Source organism: Maylandia zebra, linkage group LG6 (genome assembly GCF_041146795.1).
Source record: "Maylandia zebra isolate NMK-2024a linkage group LG6, Mzebra_GT3a, whole genome shotgun sequence".
Taxonomy (NCBI): Eukaryota; Metazoa; Chordata; class Actinopteri; order Cichliformes; family Cichlidae; genus Maylandia; species Maylandia zebra.
This window is the reverse complement of record NC_135172.1, coordinates 23,570,269-23,584,816: the sequence shown is the minus strand read 5'-3', so window position 1 is coordinate 23,584,816 and position 14,548 is coordinate 23,570,269. Positions and strand designations below refer to the sequence as shown.

At 40.6% G+C, this 14,548-nt stretch overlaps 1 protein-coding gene across 1 annotated transcript in view; it reads left to right on the top strand.

Annotated features, from left to right (window-relative positions):
* Window positions 1-13,812, top strand: part of ctnna2 (catenin (cadherin-associated protein), alpha 2) — a 330,513-nt gene extending 316,701 nt beyond the window's left edge. Inside the window, exons 16-18 of the mRNA XM_004549527.4 lie at window positions 119-224; window positions 8,269-8,403; window positions 12,615-13,812. Of these exons, the coding sequence (XP_004549584.1) occupies window positions 119-224; window positions 8,269-8,403; window positions 12,615-12,902 (529 nt within the window). The 3' untranslated portion in view covers window positions 12,903-13,812. The remainder of the gene's footprint in view (window positions 1-118; window positions 225-8,268; window positions 8,404-12,614) is intronic.
* The last annotated feature ends 736 nt before the right edge of the window (window positions 13,813-14,548 follow it).

Sequence of the window (14,548 nt, the reverse complement as noted above, 5' to 3'; positions counted from 1 at the left end):
ATGCCTGTGCAGCACTGGGGTGAGCGCAGTCTTTAAAGGGAAGCTCTGCATGCCTCCTGCCTCTGCAACTCCACCCACCATCCCTTTTTTCCCTTCTTCTCTCCTTGAATTTTCCCAGAGGCAAAGGCCCCCTGAAGAACTCCTCAGATGTGATCAACGCGGCTAAGAAAATTGCAGAGGCTGGTTCGAGGATGGACAAATTGGCCCGTGCTGTTGCAGATCAGGTAGCTTTGCAACTCAGTTTGTGTCTGCTTAGTTAAATTTTTTGCCATTATACACGTACTTTGTATCAGACTAAATGTGTCTCTGACTGTGTCACGGTTTCTGGCGGAGGAGCAAATTGTGAATAAGCCGGCATGGCCGATGGAAATCTTTACTGTGGGCATTGATGAGCCTTGCCGAAGCAGCAGGGTGTGTTTCTGCATGACTTTGTCTCCCAAAGGGACCAACACTGAGAGAGCAAGACAGCAGAACCAAGTTGTGTCTCTAATATAATTAGCTCCCAACCGAGGTGTTGCATTCATTATCAGATGAGTACCTCTCTAAAACACGCTGACAGACCATTTTCAATATCTAATCAATCAGCGCTGCGCCGGGGGAAGATGGAAGTGAAAAGCAATACGTGTGTATGTTGTGTATGTGTGTGTACAGCAAATGAAGTGGGAGGTATTTCAAAATGCTAGCAGCACTCCAGGTAATGCATAATGTTCTTCTTCATTTCATCTGTCTCTAATAAGAAGTGAGAATAAACTTAGGCTCAAGACTCACTGATTCATTAAGGCAGCCTGTTGTCATTGTAATTGCTGCTGCTGTTAGCTAGCAAACCTTTGGAATAATTATTGTTGGTTTCACTAACACACACTGGGCTTCCATCCATTGCTGCTTAGCTGAAGAAATGAAGCTAAATTTTAGAGTGAAATCTTTTTCTGAAGCCTCCATAAAGCGTCATGCATCATCACACACAGCCACATTAGTGAAAAGCACAAGGTTTTTATAAGTATAATCTCTATACTTAAAGTTTATTTTATATGTTATATGCATAATAAGTGTGTACATCCATGAAAACTGACCAGATAACATTGCCACATACACTCACTAACCACTATATTATGTATTATTCAACTTTATTCACTTTGTTGTTCATTTTATTGTCCAGTTGCTTGTTAATGTCAATATCTGATCAGCTAGTCCCATGGTAGCAGCTCAGTATGTTTAGGCAAGGTCAAGACAAGCTTTGAAGTTGAAACGGAGCATCAGAGAGGGATTTGCAGAAGGTGATTTCAATGCCTTTAAATGTCGCATGGTTGTTGGTGTCAGGCGAGAGGGTCTGAGTATTTCAGAAACTGCTGATCTACTGGGATTTTCCCACACAACCGTCTCTAGGGTTTATAGGGAATGATCTATAAGATATTTACTGCTGCTCCCCCAGAAAATATCTAAGGAGCAGCAAGTCTCTGGGTGAAAATGTTTTGTTGATGCCAGAGGTTGGAGGAGAATAATCGGACTGCTCTGAGTTGATAGGAAGGCAAAAGTAACAAAATAACCAGTCACTACAACCAAGGTATTCAGAAGAGCATCTCTGAAATACACATTGAACCTTGAAAAGGATGTGCTACAGCAGCAGAAGGGCACACTGGCTGCCACTCCAGCTAAGAACAGTAAGTTGAGGCTACACACAGGCTCACCAAACTGGACAATGGAAGACTGGAAAAAAGTTGCCTCATCTGATGAGTCTTGATTTCTGCTGCAGCATTCAGATGATGAACGAGAGAGTCAGCAGCTCAGGCTGGTGATGCTGATGTAATGGTGTGGAGATATTTTCTTTGCAGACTTTTAGTACCAAAGGTCTTTAAATGAGAAAACCCTTTTGTTGTGGCCTATGACCTAACCTTCTGGAAAATTAAAATATGCTGAAAAGCTATTTAGATGTCCGACATCTTAAAAAAGACCAAAAAAAGGAGAAAAGAAATAACCTTTGTAACATTTTTCCTTGGATGTGGATTCAACCAAAGAGGATTTTGACCAACTCTTTTAAATGTTCTTTATCTTGTGCCTTCTTGTGACAATATGTGATTTCACAACAAGCCTTCTGCTCCTACCACAGCACAGAATGCCCACTAGTTTTTAAGGCTGCAGAGTATGTTAAGCTTTCAGCGGCCCAGAAGGAATCTTTAGTCAAAGCTGGCACTTTTCTGCTCGTGTCACACTATCCTGCTCTCCAGACCATATTGCACTACAGAACAAAGTTTCAGGCTCTTTTGCATGTTTCCATGTGTGAAAACATTTGCCTCTGTTTGGTGTCGCGTATGCTGTTGAGAGAAATATCTGGGACAGAGACTACAAAAGAAGCACGGATTTGTATTTGTGTGCCTTTGTATTCACTTCTTGGCTCGTAGACTGCCAAGTGATGATCAGTGTTTAACAGGGTTTAGGTAGGAGTGAATCTGTCACATGGCAAATCACTTCCAGAGCCTGTGTCTGAATCAACAGTTGCCGTAATGAAAAGAGCAGGTGGCTTGCCATTTTTAATTCTCACTTAAATGTTTCCTAGACCAGTGTTTATTGAATATTCAGAACCTTCTGCTACGCTTCCAGGGACATCAGCACTGTGTACTGAAAATAAAGTGGGACTTGAGGACCTTTTCATTTCCAGCATGTATTTATTCTGAAGGTTCTCATGTTGGGCACTCGGTCCATTTGCTGCCATGCCATCTAGTAATCGGAGTGAGTTAATAAAAGTTAAAAGCTGAAAAGTTTGCTTATATCAAGCATCTTAATGGAATTACACAACAAATCAAATGACCTTTATTGTTGTGGATAAAGACAAGTGTTTTGCATTCGCACATTGTAGTCAGTAACCGGTGCTTGTCGAGAGCGCTGTGGCATGACAGTAAAAGTAAAGCCTTCTCCGCTGCATTCAGACAGGTCCCATAAGTAGCAAACCTTGTCACCATGACTCCACGTCAGCCCTATTGATGAGCACATGTGAGGCAGAAGGCAATTCAATATGGAAGTGGGGGACTTTCATAGTCGTTTGAGCACAGCACATGACATAGAAAAAAACCCTAGAGGCACTTCACCCCATTTCACTCCAGCAATGTCTTTTTTTCGACTCTATTTCTCCCTCTTCATTTTCTCATGGTGCTTGATTTGTTAACCCCTACATGCATACTAAAGATCTAATTCATCATTTCATTCAGTTTAAGCGTCCAACACCCCGATTTTCCTCAAACCGTGTCTCTAATCCAAATGTGCATTTTTTTCTCTCTTGAAGCATCTTTTTGCTTGTGTTATGTGTTTTTAACAGTACTCTGAATGCACATGTTGGCAAGCAAAAACTGTGTATTTTCCAATATAGCACAGTGGTATTGTTGTCCCACTGTTGCACAACAATAAAGCTTATGTGAACACAGCCAGACGTTGAGGCTTGATCGCGGTTTAACATAATTCAACTCAGTTCAATTAAATTTTCTTTGTATAGCGCCAAATCACAGCAACAGTTGCCTCAAGGTGCTTTGTATTATGAGGTAAAGACTCTAAAATAACACAGAGAAAACCCCAACAATTAAATGGCCTCAAAGGAGCAAGCGCTTGGTGACAATGGGGAGGAAAAATTCCCTTTTAACAGCAAGAAACCTTCGGCAGAACCAGGAACAGGGAAGGGCAGCCATCTGCCGCAACAGGTTGAGGATGAGGGGATGGAGAACAGACACGCTGTGTAAGACAGCCAGAGATTAATAATAACTAACGATTAAACACAGAGTGGTATATAAACACAGTGAGTGAATATGAAATATTCAAGCTCCCGGCAGCTTATTGCAGCGTAACTAAGAGAGGATTCAGGGTCACCTGATCTAACAATCATTATAAGCTTTATCAAAAAGGAAATTTTTAAATGTAATCTTAAAAGTAGAGAGTGTGTCTGTTTCCACAAGGCATACCCATTTAAAGACAGGAAGTGAGCTTAGAAGACATAACTGAAAGTATTTTTAAGAAAACAGGAACCTGATGCACCTGATGAAAATATGAAACATTTATTTATAACAACAACAAACACAGACGCAACAATAACGCCACAAAGATGCTAATTACGCATGAATAATAAATGCAGTTGATGAATGAAAAGCATTAAACATGAATGTGCCGCAAATTAATAAATACCAAAAAGCAGTAGCCGTCACCTCAAACAGCAGCTGATAAATGGAGTTTGGAAATGCAGCAAAAGGTAATTTGAGGTTCTGAAAAGCGAGTAAAGTTGAGGGAAAACCGTGGGTGTGTCGTCATCTTGATGGAGACTGAGGACAGCATCAGAGATCCTTCCAGCTGTTGTTCCACACAGCTAGAAGATCAAAGTTATGGTGTCTTATATGTACAGTTCTGGAGGCAAATTCAAAGATGCATCTGACCGATCACAAATGTTTTTATCATTCGACAGAGGAGCGAGTGTTGACTGCCTTCTGTGGACATAAATGGGTCACAACATAGCAGCTTTTCAGGTGACTTTGAATGTCCCGGCAAAAGAAGTGAAACTGGGGTTTGAAGATCTCTCATCTTTGGACTCCTCACGCTGTTAGGATTCTTATGACACCAACCGCCACCAAGTTTATCTTTAGGAGTTTGTGTAGCGCAGAGCACAGCGTTATGAAAAACTGTGACATGTAGCAGTATGAATAACTTGGCTTGAGGCAGGCACACTTTGATTGCCGAGTCATTCTGTCAGCGCAGGTACTTGGTATCTGTGTTGACAGTTGTCGTAGGTGTCTTTACATTTCTGTGTAGCATGTCAAGTTGAGAAAATATGACCACACCTGAGATGGTAAGAACTTCAGGTTGGAGCTATTCTTAGAAAAGCATCATACAGAGTGTAAGTGTGATACAGTGCCCATATTCAGTGTAATATTAGACAAAGTAGATGTCTTTGAATGATTGTGGCTTGGAGAGTGCTCAGGTAGAGTAGAAAAGCACTCTATCAAAACCAGTCCACCTACCATCCCTGTCGCCGAGTGAAAAGCTGTGTGGAAGATCTTCCGTGTGCTTTGTTTGATCATTTGTTAAAATCCTTTTTTTACCTAAAATATTATGTGACCACATTGCAAGTGTGTGAAGTGAAGAGGATGTATCTGACATTATAAGTTTGTTGTTTTTTTTGGGGGGGGGGGTGTCTGTAGTTCTTATAGGTAAGACACAACCTGAGCAGAAGATTCAGTTAATAATAATTTTAATTCTGGGCAGAAATTGCACATTTTAGATGTAAATCAATAGTCACATGTTTTAAAAAATCATGAATGGTACTCAAGGTCACTTGAATTATTTATTTTGTCGATGGTGGGAAATTGTAATTTATCTTTTAAGACTTTTCCTGTGCAACATGCCAGATAATGGAATAAATCATAAAAAGAAGATGCGGTGCATTAGGAATGCACTAAAATAGAATAAGTGATTTTAGTATGTATGAGAGCACAACAGTGCTCGGCCTTTGGTGGAGATGCAAAGACTGAATGAGCAAATAGAAAGATTACCAGCTATCTTGACGTAACTGACAAGTGACAGCTTACCATCAGAGAGACTGTAGCTGTCCAGTCAGCTAGAAGACATATTGTGTAACTGAGTGTAACATGCTCTATTTGAATCTGTCATCGTACCATCTTCAAGTCAGCCTTTTCAGATTTCATCCTTGTCTTCGTCTACTGTTATCCATTTAACGCACAACAAAACGCTACAATAAAGGCAAAACCACAACAGAGCTCAGGCTGCGAGCGAAACAGTTTTTAATTACTAATTACTACTTCTTACAAAGTGAATCATTTAGGAGAAAAAGTCCAAGCCTGCTTATAAATGCAGCATCAGCGTGAGGTGTGACTTGTGTTTTGACAGACTGCCACACTCTGATGGTGTTGCCCTCATCTTAGCAAGAGAGTTCACATCATCTTGCTAAATTATCCATTTGGAGCATGTTTTATTCATTTAGGGCCAAATTATGCAAAAACAAAAAAGAACTCTCTTTCTTGTTCCTCTGGACACTAATATAAAATGTTCATATAATAGTGAAAGAAGAGAGAAGGTCAGAGAGAGTTTGGCGAAGGCCGAAAAAGTCCAGTTGTCACTGCACGTTGTTTCCTGACTAGACAGTAATGAATCCTATTTCGCTATAAAGAGAGAGGGCTTCAATGAGCCAGGCAAAGTAATGGGCCATACAATTTATTTACATCAACAGGGAATCTGTGGAAGAACTGGGCTATTAGTCAACTGTACAATAGGGAACAATTGTGTCACGTCTGCATCAAAGTTGCCTCGGGCAATAGTGTGAAGTGCCAGCAGTGCGAAGTGCAGTTAGCAGTTATTCTAGCCAGGACTGGCGGTGCAGTGATAATGCCCAAAGAGACGCTTCACCCTCACTGGCTGCTTTATGAGCTAGCAGCTCGCCCTCAGTCTGCACTCAGTGAGAGGAAGATGGTGCTTTATTGTGCTGTTGAAAGTCCTGCTCTCGCCGTAACTATGCCTTGAATTGCTTTTTGCAATTATATTTGTAGGTTGGAAAGGAGAAAAAAACTCCAAACATTTCGCCAAAGACAAAAGACAGACTTTTGCTATCCATTTGTGAGCATCAGTGAAGGGCACTTTGGGCCGGTCGATGCAATTTTTCTTGGCCCAGGAGGCCTTGTCTCAGGTAGAAGGAGATGAAACAGGAAGCCAGGAAAGTTGTAAGTCCTGGAGGGGGTATATTCATGTCACAGCTCGATGTTTAACTTGCCATCCCCATATACCCGAGCCCAGAAGACAAGGAAATGAGCTGTGCATTTCCCCACACAGTGGTGCTGAATGTCCTAGTTAGGACCGTTTAATATTAATGGCTGGAAGAAAGGTGCTGCTACAAAATGATGCTCACAGTGTTTAAGCAGCTGATGCAGTGTTCTTAACCCACTGGGAGCTTAGTGGGCCATAGCTGACTCCTGGAAGACTTCCAGATGGAATAATAGGGGCAAACTGTGTGATAGTAGGATACCTGAGGAGGCTGTCCTCTTATTCCCTGTTGGTCCATTTGCTGCTCTGTATGATTGGTCTTTCTCCTGTTGAAGTAGCACAAAGGCCAGCAGGACCAGGTCAGAACTTCTGATTCAAAAAAATAATATAAAAGTGGGCCACAGGGGAAGAAAGGCTGCTGTGGAAGCAAGTCGTTCTGGGTTTTGAAATATTGTGTCCATTCATTGTGGATTGATCTGCTTTCTTCTTCTGCAACATGCTGTGACAAACTTGTTTCATGTGAAATGAATGTGTTTGACACCCTGCAGTGCAGCTCAACTCGCCTTTGAAACCCATGCCTGCAACAACTAACAATGGGGGAAAAAATATTGAGCAACAGCCTTCGTGCTTCGCGCAAAGATGTGTAATTAGCAACCAAAAACGCCGGAACCCCGCTGTTCCTATTTTTTTGTTTGGTTTGTTTAGGATTGTTTCTCTTGGTGTTATATTTTAAAACCGGCTCAACTTCAGACACCATGACTATTATAACAATCCAATTTGATGGAGGACTTGGATCTGAATTATTTTTTGGGGAAAACGTACCGCCTTTAAATCCAGATGGTAGTTCTGCGATAGGCATAGACTTAGATTTTGGCAATAATGTCTGAAACAAGTCCTAAGACCATTTTCCATGGCTTTGACTGGATCAAAATGTAAAAACATTTTCAGCCATGTATACAAATTTCACTTCATACAGTGGGAGAAATAGTTATTTGATCGCCTGCTGAATTTGTAAGTTTGCTCATTACAAAGAAATTAACAGGTGATAGTTTGATTTTAATGGAGAAAGAATATCAAACAAAATTCCAGAAAGAAACAAAAAAACAAAAGTTATAAATTGATTTTCCTCTCATTGAATAAACTATAAAATTAGACATTGTTCATTTCTTTATAAGTGAGCAAACTCACAGATTCAGCAGGGGATAAAATAATTATTTCCCCCACTGTAGATGCAATAATCACATTTGCATGTCACTACACATCATTGTGATGATGCAGGAAGATGTATGTAATTCTCTGTGCTTATATCCTTTGCATTGGAAACTATTTCATCAAAACAGTGTACATTTCAGGGCACATCCCTTTATTTGTATTGCAGAATTTCTGAATCATGATGCACAGCTGTCAGTGTGAGGAGGCTAAAGATGAAAAAGTAAAAACTGTTGGGTTTTGTTGCTGTTAATTTAAAGTCTAATTGCCATGATCATATATAGACTACATGTGTCTTTGCACCTCTTTTCCATTCAGTGCCCTGATTCAGCATGCAAGCAGGATCTGCTGGCTTACCTTCAGAGAATTGCCCTGTACTGTCATCAGCTCAACATCTGCAGCAAGGTGAAAGCTGAGGTCCAGAATCTGGGTGGAGAGCTCATCGTGTCTGGGGTAAGTGCTTCACTATCACTGATGTTGTAGACACGCTTTAAGCGTAGATTCACTAGACTTGATCCATTTAAGACCTTTTTTATGCTCCGTGCTGCGGATGGGCAAATCTTTTTTTTCAAGGTCATAATGAAGCTTGGAAGATGAGATAAAGGGTCATGTAGATTATGGCTGATGCAATTATTTCAAAACGATTGCCATCTAATAATACCTGAAATATGCACCACGGGCTTTTTTCCAGTTGTAGTGTTCATGCCTCATGAACTCCTAATAGTGCTCCAACCAAAATCAGACAATTATTCCATGTTGCTTGGATTTAATATTCATGAGGTTCTTAAACTTCTTATCCACCATGTTTTTCAGTGTATGGAAATATAGAAGTTAATACAAAAACTACAACAATGCACAATTTTATGAACCTTTCTAAACAGTATCATTTGTATAACTTATAAAATAGCTGGTATACGAGTCTCTTCTATCATCATTAGTGCAGCATGTGTGGACTTTAAACACATTTTAAACTATTAAAGTTGAGCCCTGCAGTTCTCCTTACTGACCAGTTTTTGTGAATTTAGATATTATCAGGGGGAAAAAAATAAAAGATCTGTTTCAATGGAGCCAACTAAAAACAAATTTGACTTTTATCTTTGCTTTGGATTTCCCCGCATCCTGCGTTGATACACTTCTTAATTTCTCAGGACTCTAATGTTTGTCTCACATGAGATATGCAAGCCCTGCTGAGATTTTAACCTTTTCATGGTGGCCAGCTGGAGTCCACACTCATTAAATCTAAACTGTTGACTCGTCTCAGTGTGATGTAGGAGGAGGCCCACTGGCCACGACCCTTAAATGTCAGCCAAACAAAACAGACGGAGACAGAGGTGCACCTGACCCCTGCCTCTGCTAATTAAGAACTGCTAAAATAAGATGTCATATAGTGAGAGCCGTGTTTTTATCCTCTCTAATTGCTGGTTGCGGCACAGACCTTCTAGGTGTTGTATCTACACTGCTGTGCAAAAGTCTTGAGTCACCCTTCATTTCTTCATATTTTGATTCCAAGGAGCCAAATGTTATTGTGATTTTTGGTTTTAAACAATAGTTGTCCAGGCTTTGAAAGTTTTTCGCTGTTTTTTACTAACTTCTAGTCCAGTCCTTGTACCTTATCATTTTTAAAGAAGCATTTTTGTTGAACCACTTAACACTGAAGTATAAGTGGAAGTATAAAAAAGGCACTTAATTCAAGGGATGAAGCAGTGTTGTGTCTGAACGTAACAGACAACTTACAATTTAAAATTCATTCTTTGCTATCTTTAGTCACTTACTTGCAAAAACACATCATTTGTTCCCTGCTCTTTAGTTGAATCCATGAAAAATGCCAAAAATAACAGAGTTTGACAAGCACACGATACAAGTATTGCAACAACAACGTAATTCTTAGAGAGCTGTTAGCCAAAAACAAATTCCATTATGGTGTGCAGTGTGGCCTTAAAAAATCTGAGGAAACTGGACAAGTGGACAGTTTCTAAAAGACCCTGAAATCTAGAGCAGATGAACAGTATCTAAAAGTCATGTCCTTAAGAAATAGGAAGGAAGAAATGGAAACAGGAGAAAAGTCTGAGACACGCCAAATTATGTAAGAACTAGACTGAAATTTTGTGGTAACAGGTTATATTGTAGTGATGAATCCATTCATCATCATTTGAATCATTTGAAATTTGTGGTTCAAATTGGAGCCGCACTTCAGCCAGCAGTGTTCAGGATCGAAAATGATTGACTTATGAACACAAAAAGGTACCATCACAATTTGATCCACCGTGCAAAACCATCTGGAAAGCTTCTGATTAGCAACAGCTTCATTTTTCAGAATGATCCCAAACACACTGCTAATGCATTAAAATCATAGCTGTGTGGAAAAACACACAATGCAACATTATCATAGAAATAGAGAGATAGACCTTATGAATTACAGATATATTATAAAAATAAAATAGAAAAATAAATAGATTAGAAAAAAATTGGGTACCAAAAAAAAAAAAAATGCCCAGAGCCTGGATGTAGCCACAGCAAGAAGAGCTTTGAATGTCCTTCAAGAAACCTGGAGAACTATTCCTGAAGAAGACAAATTAACCAAAAGTCTGCCCAGGAGAGTTCAGGCAGTGTTTAAAGACAAGTGATCAGTGTTGGGTAAGTTACTTTAAATTAGTAACTTAGTTACATTACTAGTTACTTCTATCAAAAGTAACTCAGTTACTTCAAGTTACTCGTTCTTTCAGAGTAACTAGTTACTAGGGAAAGTAACTTTGGTTTTTCTCAGAATTCTCTTGTTAATGTGCTGCTTCCGTAACTGGATACCCAGCAAGATTGCCAGTCTTCTAGCTTGCTTACTTGCCACAAGTGCACTGTGCCACCTACCAATAGAAAGGAAAAAATAATGTGCACATTTCCACGAGAGAAATCCCACGCCTGATTCTATCCTAGCCTGCTTTTTACATCCAACACAAAAACTGCAGTCATGGTGCTTTCGATTGTACTCAGAACTCGGAAATTCTGCCTTCTGTATAGGAAGATGTAGGCAACACCAGACTGCAGATGAGCTGCATACAGGGCTGGACTGGGACAAAAAATCGGCCCGGGCATTTTGACTATAACCACCATTATAGGAAAAATCATAAAGCCTTTGAATGAAAACAAACACTGTTGTGACAGTGATGTACACTGTTCTGATGGTATATATGTATCAATCTATCAATCGTTTGTTGTAAGACTCAGATAATTATTTTTTTAAAAGTGAGACATTTTAAATGAGAATAAGAAAGTATTTCCTTGTGCCCCCCTCTCCCTGTTAATGCCCTACATGCCCCCCTGGCAACACTTTGCTAGACCCGCCCCTGCACAGTTACCAGCTGTCAGCTACCTAAAAAAGGATCCTGGTGTTATTTGTCTCTCAGAAACAGTTCATAACTTCCCTTCAACTCATTCATGTCACCTAAAAGGTAAACCTGTTTCTCCATCACAGCTCTGATGATTCAGTAAGGACATCTCCTGGTTTCATCTTCATGTTTCCCTCTCACCACATAACCAAACCGATATCATGACCAGCAGGTTTACAGCTGTGGCTCCAGCCAACATCAGCTGATACTAGAAATTAATATTAAATAAATTCTAACAACAGCTGATCAAGCTTAAAAGTGCTGCTGTTGTTTACTGCGACATCCACTGGTTTCCTCTTTCTGGCGCAAAGTGGGCGATAAATAAACAAGAGAGCAGATCAGCTGATCATCGATCAGTTTCATGATTGAAGTAGAAACAGGAGAGGGAGGGTGAGAGGATGAGAGAAGAAGAGGCAGCTGTGCAGCGTAAACACAGAATAACTCCAGCTTTGTGTCTTTTTCATTGTAGCTGAAGTCCGGGACAAACTGTTCCTTTTCACCTCAATACGAAACCCGCAATATTTTCTCTGAATACCAGACAATTCCGTTTTTTACGGGACGGTTGGCAACTCTAATAATTAAACTTATGAACAAAATAAAGTTCAACATCAGTAACATAGCACCACCCAGCTGTATAGAAACTCCGTCATGCTAGCTAGCACGCAGTACGAAAAAGTCAGCACAACGAAAATAAACTCCACCTAAACTTGGTTCATATCTGACCCAGATAGACTGCAGGTCATAACTTCTTACCTGAAGTTCAGTTCACCTGACACTCTTGGACCAGCGGCCGCTTCAGGTCTCTCCCCTTGCCCCCCTTTTCCTTCATCCACCTGCTGGCCTCCACCACTTGCTAATGTTATTGAATCTGTGGAAGCTCCGCGATAGCCACCACACGAAGTAACGAATAACGACCCTATCTAAATCCCAGTAACGAGTAACGCGTTCCTGATTTTGGCATAATAACTAGTTACCGTGCTCGTTACCACAATAATAACGTAGTTACTGTAACGCGTTACTTAATAATGCGTTAGTCCCAACACTGCAAGTGATCATACCAGTGTTACTTTTTCTAGCTCAACAGAAATGTACACACTCTGCTGTAGATAGAAATGAGAATGAGGAAAGAAATGAGGGTGGCTCAACACTTTTGCACAATACTGTAACTGATATGTTTCAATGTTGTTTAAGGCAAGAAAATTTGTGTCCTTTTCATTCTAAGACAAACTGACTTTTGATGTAATATTTTTCTCTTTCCCCTCCAACTCATCGTACCCTCTTCAGCTGGACAGCGCCACCTCCCTGATCCAAGCGGCCAAGAACCTAATGAATGCAGTGGTGCTGACTGTAAAGGCATCTTATGTAGCTTCCACCAAGTACCAGAAGGTGTACGGAACAGCGGCTGTTAACTCGCCCGTTGTGTCTTGGCGCATGAAGGCCCCCGAGAAGAAGCCTCTGGTAAAAAGGGAGAAGCCCGAGGAATGCCAGACTCGTGTACGACGAGGCTCCCAGAAGAAACACATCTCCCCCGTCCAGGCCCTCAGCGAATTCAAGGCCATGGACTCCTTCTAAGAAGAAAGAGAAAAACGAAAAAAGAAGTCATGCTTAAGAAAAACAACTCAACATGACGGCGAGAAGTTGATGAAAAAGTTCCCTTTTTACATTGTGTTAACCCAGCTCTGTTTGCCCTGTGTGTGCTTGGTGACACCTCAGGAGGACTACAGTATATATTAAAACTGCCACACTGTGGCTCCTGTTAACACTGTGGTCCTCATGGCTCACAGACAGCCAGCACACAATCCAACAGTATTTATCGATCTTATTGTAGCTTAATATGTGAGAGCCAAAATGTGACAAAGACAGAACGACATTTTGAAAATATGGAAGTTAAAAAACAAAAAAAAGGGGAAAGAAACATATCAGAGGAGGAAGTGAGGCATTTAAAAAAATAATAAAATTAATTGTGGCAGTTGATTTTCTAGCTGTATCATTAATGTGCTACTGACTGGCTGCTTGTATACACACTTAAACAGTCTCAATGGAAATCTTACATGGTTCAGTAAAGGAGTTGCTCTAAGCGGAGGATATCAGTGGTGGTATGATCCTTGATGACTTTGTTTGGTTTTTTTTCAACTTGAATGTTAACCTGTAGTGCTAGGAATAACCTATGTTTAAAATACCTGGAAGTGTCAGCATCCGAGTAGTTCCCCCATTCCCGATGATTATAATAATAATAATATTAATAATAATCCATATGGTGTTGTTTTTTTTTTTACCAAAGCACACTTATGGTCTATTGTATTGCCTTTTTAAACCCCTTTTCTTGAATGGTAACGTCACTAACTATGATGACCTTGTTTGGAAGTCGTGTAGCGTATAATATAGACAGAGAGGTTTGACTAGTTGTGGTTTGCTCAGAGAATAGAACCCCTGCATACGATACCTTTATATCCACCCTTCTCTAATAAATCCCCCAACTTGACACCTCAAGTTTCCTGTGTCTTTATTACTTTCATATAAGCAGCAGCTACAATATCAATCAGAGTGTTACAGCCCGTCATTAGTCAGAAGGATCTGACAACTGCTCGAGATTCACGTGCAAGATGAAGGAGGAGAAAATATCCATTAGTGCCGCAAGCTTACAAGAATAGGTGTATTGATTTGGGGTCACAGGTCAACTCTGCGCTGTGACTGGAGATAATTGGTCTTGGCTCAGCACGGTTAGTGCTGTCGTTGTGATATTTCCACACATTCTCCACACAAGCAGTCCTAACGTATGTGATCGCTTTAGCCTTGAAGATCTCAACACATCTGAAATGGATCCCCATGATTTTTACTGACATTCATGTTCAGCAGGTGTCATGTATCCTTTGTAACAGCGCAGCGTCTGCCACTAAAGTTGTATGTTTGTCCTCAGACATCATCATCATATCCTACCTCCTTGGAGAGTGTGGGGGAAGTGCCCTGACCTTTCTGCTAATGCCTCCGCGAGACTGATGCTTAACCGAAATGTCTTGACCACGATTGTATGGATTGATATTGAGCGTATAGCGCCGACATTCGAGTCCCGCCTTCAGGCTTTGATGGTTCCTAAACGTTTCCCAGAGCACCATTATCGACCCAAAAACGAACACTTAAATAAATGGACAAATTCCGCCGTCACTCGTGGTGAAGCCAAAACATGGCAAACATAAACACCAGCTCACCATCATCACCAC